We start from the raw sequence: 15533 nt of genomic DNA on the forward strand, positions 1-15533 counted from the left end.
GATGGTCACTTCCAGAGGGTACTGGTCAACAGCGCAATGTCAGGATGAAGATCAGTGATGAGTGGCCTCTCTCAGGGTCTGTACTGGGACCAGTACGGTTTAGTATCTTCATCAGTGACACAGACAGTAGGATTGAGTGCACCCTCAAGCAGGTTTGCAGAGGACACCAAGCTGAGTGGTGCAGTTGACACACCTGAGGGAAGGGATGCCATCCAGAGGGACCTGGACAAGCTTGAGAAGTGTGCCCATGTGAACCTCCAGGGTTCAACAAGGCCAAGTGCACAGTCCTGCATATGGGTTGGGGAAACCCCTGACATCAATACATGCTGGGTGATGAAGGGATTGAGAGCCGTCCTGTGGAGAAGGGCTTGGGGGTATTGGTGAATGAAAAATTGGACACGAGCTGACAACATGGACTCACAGCCCAGAAATCCAACTGTATCCTGGGCTGCATCAAAATAAGCATGACCAGAAGGTTGAGAGGTGATTTTGGCCCTCTGCTCTGGTGAGACCCCACCCTGAGTACTGTGTCCAGCTCTGGGACCCTCAGTACAGGAAGGACGTGGACCTGTTAGAGTGGGTCCAGAGGAGGGCCACAAAAGTGAGCAGAGGGATGGAACACCTCTCCTGTGAGGAAAGGCTGAGAGAGTTGGGGTTATTCAGCCTGGAGAAGGCTCCAGGGAAACATTATTGCAGCCATTCAGAGAGGACTTAAAAGAAAGATGGGAACAGACTTTTTAGTACGGCCTGTTGCAATAGGACAGGGAGTAATAGTTTTAAACTAAAAGAGGATAGATTCAGACTAGATGTAAGAAAGAAATTTTTTATGATGAGGGTGGTGAAACACTGAACAGGCCCAGAGAGGTGGTAGATACACCATCCCTGGAAGCATTCAGGGTCAGGCTGGACAGGGCTCTGAGCAACCTGATCTAGTTCAAGATGTGCCTGATCATTGCAGGGGGGATTGGGGGTGTTTGGACTAGGTGACTTTTAAAGGTCTCTTCCAACCCAAACTATTCTATCATTCTAGTCTATGAAGTTCTATAAGGCAGGCAAGCTGTGCCCTTAATTTAGACTTTACTTTCTTCCCTTTTGAAAGACAGCTGGATCAGACTTCCCACCTGTGAAGGTGGGCACAGAATTTCAAAGGTGTGTGATTTTAACATGACATTAAGAGCTTTTTCTTCTTCAGACAGACAGAAGATAGCTAGTGACAAACTTGCATTCAGATCCAGAAAACACCAACACCTTCTCTTTTCTTGAGGATTAGGACAAAGACAGACAGTGACCTGGGACAAGGCACTGGTTCACTGATAGAAAACCAGAAATCTCCAAGAGTGAGACAACAAGGGGACAACATCAGGAGAGAGCTTAGCAGCTCATCTCCTGATAGTTTCCCAGAAAATTCTCCAGAGGAAGAGGCATCCCACTCACAACATGGAGTTGCACAGGGAGCCTGGAGGGACAGAACTTTTTGCCCTCTGTTCACTGAATTTGTCCTTCCACTGCATGGTTCTAGCACAGTAATGCACCCACCACACAATAGAGACTGATTCTCCTTCCAGCAAGTAATAATCACAAGCTCACAATCTTAGGGGGCTGGTAGTGGTACTCGGTGATGCTGAAGACAGGGGTCCTGAAAATGTCTCTGAACTGTGGAAAGCCATCTATCTGAGGGCAAACAAGCACTCCAGTAGCTCTTTTGTAGAGGCTAGAAGATGAGGGTTGCCCATACAAACCAGATGCCAGACCATGTAACACAGTTGGGGCTTTTTGCCAGGTCTTCCAGACTGCAGCATTTACACAGCTAGAAAGGGTCAAGAGAGCTTGAAGTCTGACAGAAAAACCTCTGATCACTCTCACTGCACCTGCACTGAAAGGCTATAGTTCCTAACACTCTTGAAGGGAAAAGAGAAGTCTTCCAGTGATACCCAACTCAAAATTTCAGCAAGATGCCAAGGTGGTAAAGATCAAGTACTAGATGCCACTACAGATAAGCCTCTTGAAGACCACCTAAACATTGGTCTTCTCCTCTGCCTCTGTCTTAAGGTGTAATCTCCTTTGTCTTCTGCTGCTGACTGCCCATCCAATCAACCTCACCACAAATAAAAAACAGTGGCTAAACCAGAGAGGTGCCAGCTTTGCAGCTTCTGTAAGTGAAATAGGACAGCAGGGGCAGAGAAACATGTAATGGTTAAAAACAGGAGGGTAACGAGAAAGACCCAGCAGGACCACAGAACCACCACTGCAGGACATGCACACCAGTGCCATGAATGCTGAAGACATGGTACTTAACTCCCTGCAGCTGTTGTCTGCCACAGCTTCTTCTCCAATTCACTGCTTTCAGGGTGATGCTTTACAAAGAGAAACTTTGTCAACTGTTTATCAGCACTCTCCAGCTGACTCACAGCTACTGGTCAAAACAAAGAGCTGCAGCTTACAGTATTCGGAACAGAATAACACAACAAAAACCACATGGCAGTCTGATCCAGCACTCAATTTAAGGAAAACTACTAAAACAATTTGTCACTTACTGCAAGCATCCTTGTAACTAAACCTTCATCACACTTGGGCAACCTACATAAACCCTGGAGGTTACTAGTCCTCAAATACGTCACCTTCTGCATCACTATCACTGGTTGCCCAGTATAGCATGTATAATTTCACACACCACAATGTCAATGTCATACTTCAGTAACTGGTTCCTGAAAACCCAGGTGGACAACACAGATGTTTCCTACAAATATCAGTCCTGTTAACACTTCTGCAATTTTAGATGTATTCAAGCTAAAATGCCTTCCCACTTATAAAAGGGAAAACAACAGTAGCACATCTTCGGCTTTGAAAAATAAGTATTTGAGTTACACTTAAACAAACAGGGCAGATCACAGCAGAATTTAATGCACAGTAGGACTTCATAAACCATGATGGCATTTTGGCAGAAAACTGTAATGTTGACACAGTTGCCTGTAATCTCTCACAATACTCAAAGATTTAGAGACATTCTCAACACTACAGCATTCAGAGCAGCTGTAATATAGTCGTGCACCTACGGGGTGTATCACCAGGGGCACACAATGGACACCACACATACAAAGTCTTGATGAGTTTGCTCAGTGCTCCAGGTGAGGGAAAAGCCCAAGAATTCCCTCCAAAACACACATAAGCCTTTGAATGGACCAAGGAAGGAGAAACAGGCAGCATTTTACATAAAACCAGCCTCCTCTGCTCCATGATATAACCAGTAAGCAGGAGGGATGCAATCCTTACAAGGTACATTTCCTTCCACCTTGTCTCTTAAAAACTGAACACAGAACATAAAAGCGTAGTAAAAAAATCCTGAAGAGACTAAACCCCACTGCTAATCTTAGCTGCAGTAGCACCCACTTATCTCCACAGCACGGTTATAATTTTAAGAGACACCGAATACAATTAAAATGTAGGCCAAATTATTAAATACATGTAACCCCAAGATAAGTTTCTTCCTCTTCTAACTTGAGTAATCTCAGCATTATCTAGGGCATCTCGTCACTTCCTATCACCACAAAACAAAATAAGTGAAAGGAAAAAAAAAAAAAACCAAACACAAAAAACCCAACACCCCAGTTACCATGGCAACCTGTACCTCTCATTCCTATAGGGCTTCATTTCCAATCTGCACCACAGACAGAAGTGTACAAAACTATAGCACTTGAGTGAAAAACAAAGCTGGAAAGACGAGAGGAAAAAAAAAAAAAAAGCAAAAAGCAAAGAAACAGGGTCCCATGCCAGCTGGGTAAGTACATTCAGTTTTTTCTTCAAAGTGGTTGCTACGAGGATATTGACATGGTCAGGAAAGTAAAGGCAAATGATTCACACAGTGGTGAATCAGAGGAAAATAAAATACTCACAAGGCACTATTTCCAGAAAGGCTAGCAAACTAAAGGTGCTAATCTCTGTGCTATTTTTTTTTTCTTGGAATCACCATTCTTAATTTTATTATCAATTTAAAGCATTTAAAAAAGATTCCTGATAAGAGTGAGGATTTTAATTCCACCACTAAGGCTTGAGTCATTGATGAGACTCAGTACTATACGTATCTTGAATTTAAAGAACAGTCTCTGTCACATGAGTAAGATCATATATAATTCACACAAATTGAGCATTCATATCTATTTGGAGAGCAGAAACCTGCAATGCCAAGTTATATACACCACTTAGGAGTACACCAGAACTTTCAAGGTGCAATAGCTCTGTTTAGAGCACAGTAAAATTCAAAATCTACCCCTAAGAAACTATAAATTCTTCTCAAGGTTTTGTTTATTTTGGTTTGTTGGTGTTTGGTGTTTTTTTTTAATCAATCAGACTGGCAGGGCAAGTTCTTGCAGCACTTGTTCTTAATTTATTATGTAACATAATCCGCTATTAATTCACATACATGAATTACCAATGCGTGCTGAAAGGTTCTTAAGGCTTCCCATGAGACTGTATTCAGAAAAAAGTTACACAGAGCAAAAGTGCTGAATAAGTATAGTATATTGTCATTATCTTTCCAGACTTGGGAAAAGGAAGGGGAGGATAATTTATTTTTAAAATAATCTACTTGTTCCTCCTGAATCTTTTCAATTGTTCTTGGTTTTAAGGTTACGTTTCTTCTTTCACACCTCCTCATTTTGGCTCAGATGCTTGGTTTCTCACTCAGCATCTTCTATACGCAGAGTTAAGTCTGCCCAGCATACAGACAGAGGGTCTGAGCATCAAACATAATTGCAAGCACCATTTCCCTCCAGTTTCAACCTCTTCTAGGATAAAGGGGTTGTGATTACTTTTGGAAGGACTGATATTACAACTAGTGACAACACTTAAGCAGTGAGCACAGACACATTGCTCACAGCTCATATGCACGCCTGCCAGACACAACTGGTACAGTGTGATACTATGCCACCAGTGCATCCAATAGCATCTATGGCCACCAAAATTTGTGAAACAACTTGCAGAAGTGTCTTATGAGTTTTAAATTCTCTGAAAATTTGTGAATACCCAAGAAGTTTGAAATCAGCATTTCCAGTCCTCTGTATAAACACTGTTTTAAGGAGAGGTTTAATGTGAAAAAGCACTTTCTGCTTGGTCATCCTACTCAGCCCACACCTTTACTTCAAGTCTAAGGTTTTCTTTCTATAGCAGATATATTCCAGAATTGCTGGTCTTAATCAATTTCCTATGCAAATCTATATGTGCAATGATTTACACTCACTCTAGCATCCTAACTAGATTCTGAAGAAAATTCTTCATCTTACAAAAGGCATTTTTTATTCTGAAAGAGAGCATCCACAGCCTCAAGCACGACTAGCCTTTTCACTTTATGTTCGGATCCTTCCCTCATGCCCTCTTCGTGCTTAGAGGAATCTTAGCAATTTCCTTGTATTCTTCTGCCTTCTTTTGAAGATCCCAACCATGCAATGATTTCAGCACTGAGGAAGTATTTTTGTTTGAAACACTTAAGGAACTGGTTAGCACAGTACTCCCACGCTCACCGGTTAACAAGGTGTACCAGTTCTTATCTCTACACTCTGTAGAGAAAGTACTGCAGAAAAAGGACAGACTCATTTCCTGAATTACATCATAACAAAGCAAGACACTGAAATGTGACACATTCTGCTGGGGAGAAAGAAATGCAATGAGGAACAGAGATTTTTTTGCTACATATTCTTGCACTTAAACTGGAAGTCGTACTTCCTAGCCACTGTAATCTAATATTACCCTGCAGAACAACACACTGCTCCTATTTTAACAACTGAAGTTCAAATCATTCAGTTACTTCCAAGCACATTTGTTTAGCAAAATATTCAGAATGTCTCTAGCAGTCTTCTGTATGTAAAATCTCCAGGGACAGATTAAATTGTGGTCAAAACCAGTAAATTTTATTCTTGCTATTAGTTGCTTTAGACCTTAAACAACAACATTTTTATATATCAAGAGGCATGACATTTATATCATACAAATGGTATTTAAAAAAAAAGCCAAGCAGGTGAGCAATATCAGCATATTACATTCATAATCCTAAACACACTTCCAAATAAATCACTCATATTCCATTTTAAACAGGGAAAAAGCAACACACATATATAAAAATACAAATATATGTGTTCTTCACACGTATACATGTATGTGAATAGATATGTGTGAATATATATGCACACACATGCACACACACAGAGTCTTCCAGAGCCAAGTGAATAAAATAATTTAAATAAAAGCAGGAAGTGAAGTTAGGGGTTGACTGTACTCCAGTGAATAACAAACTTCTCCAAGTGAGAAAACAGTATGGAACATCATAATTTAGGAGGAAGAATACTGTGGTGGCACATTTAGAAAAAAAGAAGTACGCTTCCACTGTGCTCCTTATCACATTGTGATATAAAAATGTTAGTTTTTGCTCTCTGCTTCGGAGTGCTTCCTGGTAGGCTTCTCTCAAAACTGAAAGGTGCTATTAAACAAAAAGGCTGGGGGAAAAAAAGAAAAAAAAAAAAAAAACCACAACAGGTGGTGATCAGCATATATTATTCTATCCTTTATAAGAGTCTATATGCTATACATAGTGTTCTTTCCCTAACAGAGTTGAGTCAGATTAAGTATGTGAACGTAACGCGTTTTCAATAGATTTTGCAAAAGCAGTTTCACCAAAGGGATTTTCCTGAGCCAGCTCAGGATGGACCTAATGCATAAAAAGTAGCAGAGGTGATGAAATGCAGTGTTAGAAACAACTAGAAGAAACTAGTGACATAACCAAAAACCAAAGGTCACCCTGGGACAGCCTTGTTCAAAGATAATTCAAAGCTGCCACCTGAGAAAAGACCTCCAAAATCAGGAAGAGAATCAGATTCCTACGAGATACTAAGCAGAAAAGCAACATTACGGACAAGCTATAAAGAGCACGTAATCAACGAGGAAAAAACAGACAACCAACAGAGACCCTGCCCAGAGGGAACCCGCTGGAAACAATGCAGCAAAATTCTCTATCTCTGGACTTGGAATTCAGACCAAGGGCAGCAGCGGGGGCAGGAGGAGGAGTGGGGGATCAACAGAAACGTTTGTTACAAACTGCCAAGAGGAGAAAGAAAACTAAAAACCTTGCATGTCATCCTCCATGGCACTATAATCAGGAAACCCCACGTCCAGGTCAGCATCTATACTTGGGTAATAAATGGCCATTGTACATAACATGTCCCTTGTTATAAAGCAATTGTCAATGCAAAGTGATTGCTTAATGGGGTTATTTCACATGGAAAACCCCAGGATACTGTCTAACTTTATCAGGAAAACACTGAAATAACATTAACATCACTACTAAAAAAAAAAAATTGCTGATGACTAAAACTGAAGGAGGACAGAGTAATCACGCAGAGATGTGTGTTGCTGAGTAGGACGAACTACATCCCATCTTAACAGAAACTGTTACTTCTATTAAGAAGGAATGCACACCATCCCTAGAGAAAGGGGAGGTGTTATCAAAATGTACTAGTTCCCAAAAAGAAATCAAACCTTAACAATGGGGAAACACACAGCTAATGCATGCAAACATCACAAAAAATAGGAACAGGCAAGTGCTTCTCTTCCCATGAGGTACTGAGGTCACTTCTGACTTAAACGCTACCCAAGTTTAAAAGCAAATGCTGTTAAGTGGCTTGGTACAGTGCTTAGAAAATGTTTTATGGGGAAAGCCTTAGAGTTCAAAGTCCTTGTTTATCAGAAAGAAATAATCAGTCTGGCATTTATTTCCCACACAACTGCACGAAAGAATAAAAGCCTTTTTAGACTCTTAGCACAGCACTGCAAGAACTGTAGTCCTTGGGAAACTTTGCAGAGGAAGACTGAAAAATTTTGTGCAAGATGAAAAGAACAGGAGGGTATTAGGCTAGAAGGTCATTGAGGAACACATGAGCATATTAAGTCTAAGCAATACTAGATGAAAAATCATCTAGAAAGGAAACCTGCAGAGCTCCAGCTGTAGCTACTCCACACCATGGTGGATTGATGAGCACCTTCTTTATTGCTTTTGTCATTTACCACTGAGTCAGAGTGAGGCAGTTAACTCAGACAATATATGAAAGTGCTGTGCAAAGCCTAGTATTGGATTACTGGCTTTAGCACTTTCTCTGGTAAGTTATTTACTATCTAATTGAGTTTCTGGACTGAAATCTGGTATAACACCATCAACACAACATATAGCTTCCAGCTAAAAAGCTGTGTGCATCCTCACAAAGCTCCCTGTCCTTTTCTCTGCATCACTGATGGTGGCAAGGATATTTTCCTCCAAACCACTGTCAGAGGGAGGCAGGCAAAAGAAAAGTCTAAATTCACTTCAGTACAAAATGGATTACCCTTCAAATCCAGACCAGCAAATTGCATCTTTCAGTGTGTCAGTCAATGCTCCAAACATCTTTCTCACCATACGTTCCAGCTTGACCAGAACTGAGCTAAGTTTCTGTGTCAGGATTTCTTTTGGAGAGTGCCTTTTGTTTTGTGGTTTTTTTTGTTGTTGTTGTTGTTGTTGTTGTTTGTTTGTTTGTTTGTTTTTTGTTTTGTTGTTTGTTTGTTTTCTTTTCTTGACAGTCTTTGTGTTTGTTTCCAAGACAGAAAAGGAGTCACATGGTTCAATCTAAATTTTAAATGCAGCAGAGTCACATCCACTCAACAATATCTCAACCACAAACTCACATTGCATCTCAACATCAAACATCTTACTGTTGCATGGAAAGGCCCTGCCACTGACAGGGATCCCACTAAAGAGTAAAGCCAGCAAGTCTTTAAAATCCAAACCAATTGTGAGATAGAAACAAGATTTTACTGTGCTTTTACCTTCCTGCAGCTTTTGAGTTCAAAACGCACCAAAAGCACGCCAAGCTCATCAGAAGAAGGAAAAATTTGTTTTCCTTTTGAACTGCGAGCATTAAGACTTTCTGGGGGAACTCATACATCATTCACTTCCTTCAAAACTGATCTGAACAAAATCAGCAGGGTCAAGGATGCTCCCAGATGCCTGTCCCAACAACAGAACTAGCTAGAAAGGATGAGAGTTCAAGGGGATTGCTCCTCATTCCTTTATTTACTGCTACTATTTCCATATCCCTACAGAGACAAACTCCCTGTTGGTCTAATTCCCACCTTCAAACTAAAACACACCTTCCCTATCTGACTCCAATTACTCAGAACAGTCTTTAAATGGAGTAGACTCCATTCAAAACATGTCCAGAATGTGCACCCCCAGACTACTGCAGAGATGCTGTCTGATCTTCTCCAGGTTCTCCTACACCAGCGAGGCACAGCATGGCTTGCCTGTGTCTGGGACATGCCTGTGTGAATCACAGCAGCTTTATGGCTGCCTTGCTAAGTCAGAGATTTATGGCAGAAACATAACTCCAATTCATGCATTTACATTTTATTCTGGAAAAGCTTCAATGTTGTCAGCCAACTTCTAAACCTGATTAGGAGAAACAAGAATTTCTGCATCTTAGAATAACTTTGGAGGTTCTGCTTAGAATACAAAACCTAAAAAGCAAACAAACAACCTCCAAAAATACAGAAAACAAGGATGCTATTTCACAAAGTATTGACTTAGTGCCTTCATATCAAGAAAGGTAGCCTATCTGCTCAAATTACATTTCCCTGATAGAAACAGACACAAACCATACCAAAAGTCCCTGACAGTAGCTTCCAATAAATGTTCTAAAGAAAGAGAGATCTGGAGAGATATATAAATAAAAAACGTAAAAATGGCTAAGCAATTCTGTTAAATTTGCTAACCAACTTATTACTTAAATCCTTTACAGTTTACCTTTGTCTAAAATAAGCCAAACTGAGTTCACAGTAGAAGTATTTACAGTACTGAAAATATCTGTAGCCCCCAAAATCTATAGATTCACAATTCTTCCTACCTTTTTTATTTTAAAGTCTTCTATGGAAAAATAAAAAGCACTGCGAAAATTAGTGTATTTATTGGTGGCTAATATGAATACCAAACTCAAAATTAAAGTATCTGCTAGCTATTTTTTTAGTGTATGAAATCAGTTTCTCCATGCTCTACGAATGAGAACTCAACTCTCTTTATTTCTTATACAGAATTCATATATTTAAAATTTTTCATTTTTAAGATGTACACACACACGCACAAAAACTCAGTCAGTCACACTGCCTCTTCATTGCCAAGCCTGAGGAAATTTAAACCCACTCAAAACTGAAATAATCTTGCTTTGGAAAGCAAGAGCAATATAAGAGAGTAATTGTTCATGTTACAATCCAAACATCATTTATTCTTTCACACACACACTTATCAAAGGAAGTGACAGCTACAAAGAGTAAAGTGGCAAGAAAAACAAAAAGTCATTTACAAAGGATTTATGGAAAACAAATTTGCGGGGGGGGGGGGGGAAGTAACCACAGCTGCCAGCCTGGTTGACTGAGATTACAATAAATATGTGCACAAACGCCTAAAACAGTGACATCTTCACACCCAACTGGACACCTAATCCACTTAAGAAGACTACTGCTTTCCCCATAAAATTTCACTTATAAAAATACCTTGCCAGTCTAGCAAGAGAGCTGCAGTTCTCTCCAGGAGTATCTCCCATCCCGTACAAAGTAGTGGTGACAGCGGTACTGGCCCTCAGCTGGAGAGGGAAGCAGTATCTGACTTTAAAACATAGAGATTAGATCCAGGACACTTCGTGCCTTGCACAGAAAGCATCAGAGCATCTCTTCTGTGTATTTTTCAGAGTCCACAAGAAGAAAAGGGAAGGACCACTTATCTTGGCATGCACTGCCAGAAATGTGTCAAGAATTCATTGTTATTTTATTGCATTTTTGCTACACAGGCATGTAAGCCACATGGGTATGTGCCAGTCTGATGAGCAGTTGATAAGTTTACTGGAAAACTCCCTAGACGATCATTCACATGTAAAAGATGCCATTTTCCAAGGGTCAAAAGAATGATCACAATTAAAACTAAAATCCAGGTCATTCAGACCACATGAGTATTCAAAATAATGATAGGCAGTAGCTTTTTTTTTTTTTTTTTTTTTTCTCCTTTCTTTAACTAATGGAATCTTACCATCAGCATGCTAAATTCCTTTCAAAGTTTGGAAACTTTCTGGTTTTGATCAAGACCAGCTTCAGGGAATGTCAACACAAACAGCATCAGGAGACTTGAACACCTGAATCCACAGATTTGGAATAGCAACCATGGGAAATTCACATTGAAACGGCCACTCAACGGCTTCATTCTGAAGCCTTTAGGTGGTTTATCAAAAGGAGTCCAAATGATGACATCATCAGCTCAGTTGCAACTACACCTGCAATCATAGTCTCTCTGGGGAGACAAAGAAGCAGATAGCAACTACCTACCAAGTTTTTCCAATCTACTGCAAGCATCTCCTTCTCTAAAAACTGGGTGTATTATTTTTTTATTTTTAATCAGTCTGGTACTCCTAGAGATCACCTGTTTATTACCTGCTAAAGAATAGTGATCAAACTCCATTAGTTAAAGCAAATGTGACAATAAGGTAATTATTACACAGAATTTACTTAAAATACCATTCAAGAATTCATGTTAGCATTTATTAAATAACTCTGAAAGAATGAGCTGCCAAGCTATTCAACAAGGTACAAGGGTGTACACATGGCTGTCAAAAGTAGCTATCATCAGCAAATAACCCATCAAATACTTTTTAAATTTGTTGTTTAGCAGTAAGTTGTTGGGAAAGACAAACATGACACTGAGCATAGCTGGTTGAAAACAGACAAATTAAAAGAAAAAAAAAAAAATCAGTTCTTCACCCAGCGGAGGAGATACTGACGTGCCAGGCGACATATTACAGGGTTCCCCCGCACTCAGAGCAGGCAACGTTACAGCTAATGAAGTCTAAGAGTATTGTTCTCTCTCTCATTACCACTCACACACAGGACTTGTTTGAGGTGGAGGTCTCAGACGTAGGTTTAAAAGAGATATCTTAACAGTTGAGCTTGGAAGTGCCTCGTTAGCATACAGTCATTAGACAGTGGTGCTAACGATCCTTACCCAGAATTCAGCCTGAAAAGCCAATGGGGGAAAACCATTCCAGACCACAAACTGTCAGTGCAGTGTTCCAACTATGAAAAGACAGTAAATTCAAGTTACAGCTATGCGCTACCTTTATGTATGCAATCTGTGAATGGAAAAAAAAAAGTGAGTCATCCTGGATTAAAGCCTTTTACGTATTCTTACCTGTTAACATACCAGTGCTGCTCAGCTCTTCAAGCAACAAAATGCCCACATTCATGACTCCAGTAATTCGCCTTTTTTTAAGTCAATGATATAATGAAAGGCTACAAAAGACTAGCTGTGTGCATTTTTACAACTTTAAAAACTTTCTCTTGAGTTTGGGGGTTTTTTTGCTGTTAAGTCAGACACTGACTTTCTGCTAGGCAGACAGAATGACACATCCCTCAGCAAAGTTTTAAGCAAATACAGAACTGTTCTTGCAAGACTTTTTTTGCACCACACAGGAACATGACTTCCACCCAACTTAATCCCACACCCTCTTCACCCACAACGAGGATAAAAGGCAGGAGCTATTTCAAGCACTGCAGGGTACTTGCTCTACACCCACAGCCTTGTTTGATACCGTCCTAACAATGAGGCTCTTGTACAACCCGACTCCTCCAGATGTGGTCTTGGAGATGCAACCCAAGCCAGCTGGGCTGCATGTGCTCAAGATGACATAAAGGTGTTGGTTTGGGGGTGGTTTCTTTTTTAAAAGTGGGACATGGAGAACCCCTCTTTGCCCTATGATAGCGCTTGGTCTTGTTGCATCAGAACAAGCCATAATTTCACTGCCTCCAGGAACCTCGGCTGCCATGGGGGCCGGCAATACCTAGTGACTCCTTCTCCCCTCCCTGGCATCAGCCCAGGTTTGAAAAGTTCAAACTCCGTGCAGGTTGCAGCTCCTCCACGCCATCCAGTATTTCAGCAGATATGGGCACCCCCAGGATGGCTCCCCCGCGAGCAGATCCGTCCCAGGGCGGGCAGGAGCAGGGCTGGATCGTGGTGAACACTGGTGTCACCACACAGGAGCCGGCAGTGCCACACCTCCGATTCGTTATTGTTACTGGGGCAGTTGTTGTTATTATAACTGCCGGAATTGTTATTCTTCTTATAACTCATTATCATTATTTTATGAGAATTATTACTGTTAGAATTGTTATTATTGATAGAATTTGTTATTACTAATATGCGAATTTTTGGTACTACTGTTGTTCGAATTTATTATTATTAGGATGTGTTATTAATGGTAGAATTTTTAGTATTGCTGTTGGGTTTAGACCATTTTATTTTGGTAAATTCTTCTTATTATTAGCATTTTTATTTATTTATTGCTGCTGTTAGACTTCATTATTAGCCCTTCCTGCTGTAATTTTTATTATTACTACCGTTAGGTTTCTTTCAGTCGGATGTAGTATCTCTGCTCCTGCGATTCGTTATTATCGTTATTATTGGAATTTTTATTAGTAGTATTCCTACAAACGTTTCGGTTTTCCCTTCCCCCGCCGCCCACCTCGCCCAGGACGCGGCGGCCGTCCCCAGCCGGTCCCCCACGACCGACACCCTCCCCGGCCAAGCTGGGCGGCCTGCCCCGCCCCCGCCGCCCCTTACCCTCGCACTGGTAGCCGGCCAGCCCCCAGATGAAGTCGGTGCAGTAGTGGCAGAAGGTGGGCTTGGTGAGGGTCACCCTGCGGAAGCCGTGGCCCGGCGGGCTGCTTCCCGCCGCCGCCGCCGCCACCGCGGCGCGGCCCCGCCCGCCCAGCGCCGGGCTGGAGGCCGGGCTGCCGCCGCGCAGCGAGCGCGCCCCGTCCGCCATGCCCGCTCCTCGCGGCGCGGCGCGGCGCGGCGCGGACCGGCCGCCGCTCGCCCTCGCTTCCGCCCGAGGCGGCGGCGGCGGCGGCGGCGGCGGCGGCGGGCGGGGGCGGGCGGGGGGCGGGCGGGGGCGGCGCCCTGGCAGGGCCGAGGCGGGCGGCGCCGCGCTGCCGCCTGCCGGCCGCCCCGCGCAGCCCGCCCTGAGGGAGCGCCGAGGCCGGCCCGCCGCCTCCCCTCAGGGCCGCCGCCATTCCCGCCGCTTCCCCCAGGCGCCTCCGGTGAGGTCTCAGCTCCTGCCGGGTGCCCGCCGCGCACCGGGCGCGTAGGGCTGGAGAGGTAGGCGGAAGGGTGTTGGGAAACGAGCCGCTCTGCAGCGGTGTGGGTGGCAAACGTGCCTCAGAGCCGTGGGCGTGCTTCCGTGTCCCGCCGCCGCTGCCGGTGCCTTGCAGTGGCAGAGCCACATGGAGAAACCTCGAAGCGGGGAAGAAGAGACCTGCTCGTCAGAAGGTCTCATCGCGAACAGGCAGCGGGTCCAGTTTGGAACTTAAAACTGTGAAGCTTGACAAGACCTCCGGTTTCTTGCCGTGACATTAAACCGGATGGTTTTGCTACTCCAGCCTTCTGGAATTTTGGAGCGCGCAGAGCTCCATCCCAAGTTTTCTGATGATGCATCAGGAGAAGATGGTTTGCCATAGATTTTGCTTCTACTCTCAACATCTCTGCCTTTATGAGAAAAGAAAAAGGGTTCTGCCTTAGCAGCCTCTCTCCTGTATAACACATTTTTTTTTTTTTTGGTCCTTTAGGTTCAATTTGCCTCCTTGGTGCTAGTTTTTCAAACATTTACACACCAGAATGTTTCCATGTTGCTTGTCTCCTCCTCTGAAATTCCTCTGTTTCTTTGACTGTTACTACATTAGGCAAATTATTGGGGCTGGAGTAGGTTGGGACAAGAAGGGAGGCTGTGCCTTTGGATTTTGTGCATATAGATGTATGCTGTCCACATCTCCACTTGTCTGATTGGGTCCTAGATCTCAGCTTTGTATTAAGTGAGAATCTCCACTGAACTGTCAGAAACAACATCCAGGTACCTTCATTAAGCCATGAGTGACAAGAAAAGAGTAGTTTAGATTTTTATCCCCGACTCTGGTTTATTTGTATTTTGGTGAAAAGTTTAGTCAACCGTCCAGTTGTCCTGTAGACCAACACTGAAGTCCTCCTAAAATTTCATCTTCTAGTTTCTGCTAATCTTACTTTACATCTCTTCTCCATGTTGTCAATATGAACGTTTTTATGACCAGGAGCAATATGGATTTGACCAAAGAGAAACAGTAAAAATAAGAGACTAGAAAAAGCATGGTAAATCTTTTTATAGTTGGAGAAACAGTGAGCAGTTAGATAAAAAAGCTCAGAAATATTTCTAATTGCTCCCACAAACACGATTTAGAAAGCATACCTGAGATATTGTAGAGCTTTATGGAGTCCCAAATACACAAGAGGATGGGGAAAAGGGAAGCAGTGTGAAGACCATTCCCTTGAAGACATGTGCCTGCCCAATACAATGAATGAGCCAAAGCCCATAATGACAGGTCCCATCTTCCACAAACTCAGCCTCACTTTGGTCTTTGTGAAGATCATAGAGCAAGGGCTCTTGGAACACATTTATGGG

At 42.5% G+C, this 15533-nt stretch overlaps 1 protein-coding gene across 1 annotated transcript in view; it reads right to left on the reverse strand.

Annotated features, from left to right (window-relative positions):
• The window catches only part of DGKQ (diacylglycerol kinase theta), a 98615-nt gene extending 84744 nt beyond the window's left edge, over positions 1–13871 (reverse strand). The window contains exon 1 of the mRNA XM_033000993.2: positions 13667–13871. Within this exon, the coding sequence (XP_032856884.2) occupies positions 13667–13871 (205 nt within the window). The remainder of the gene's footprint in view (positions 1–13666) is intronic.
• Positions 13872–15533: the final 1662 nt, after the last annotated feature.

The sequence above is a fragment of the Tyto alba genome, unplaced genomic scaffold (assembly GCF_018691265.1).
Source record: "Tyto alba isolate M040663 unplaced genomic scaffold, T.alba_DEE_v4.0 Super-Scaffold_13, whole genome shotgun sequence".
Classification (NCBI taxonomy): Eukaryota; Metazoa; Chordata; class Aves; order Strigiformes; family Tytonidae; genus Tyto; species Tyto alba.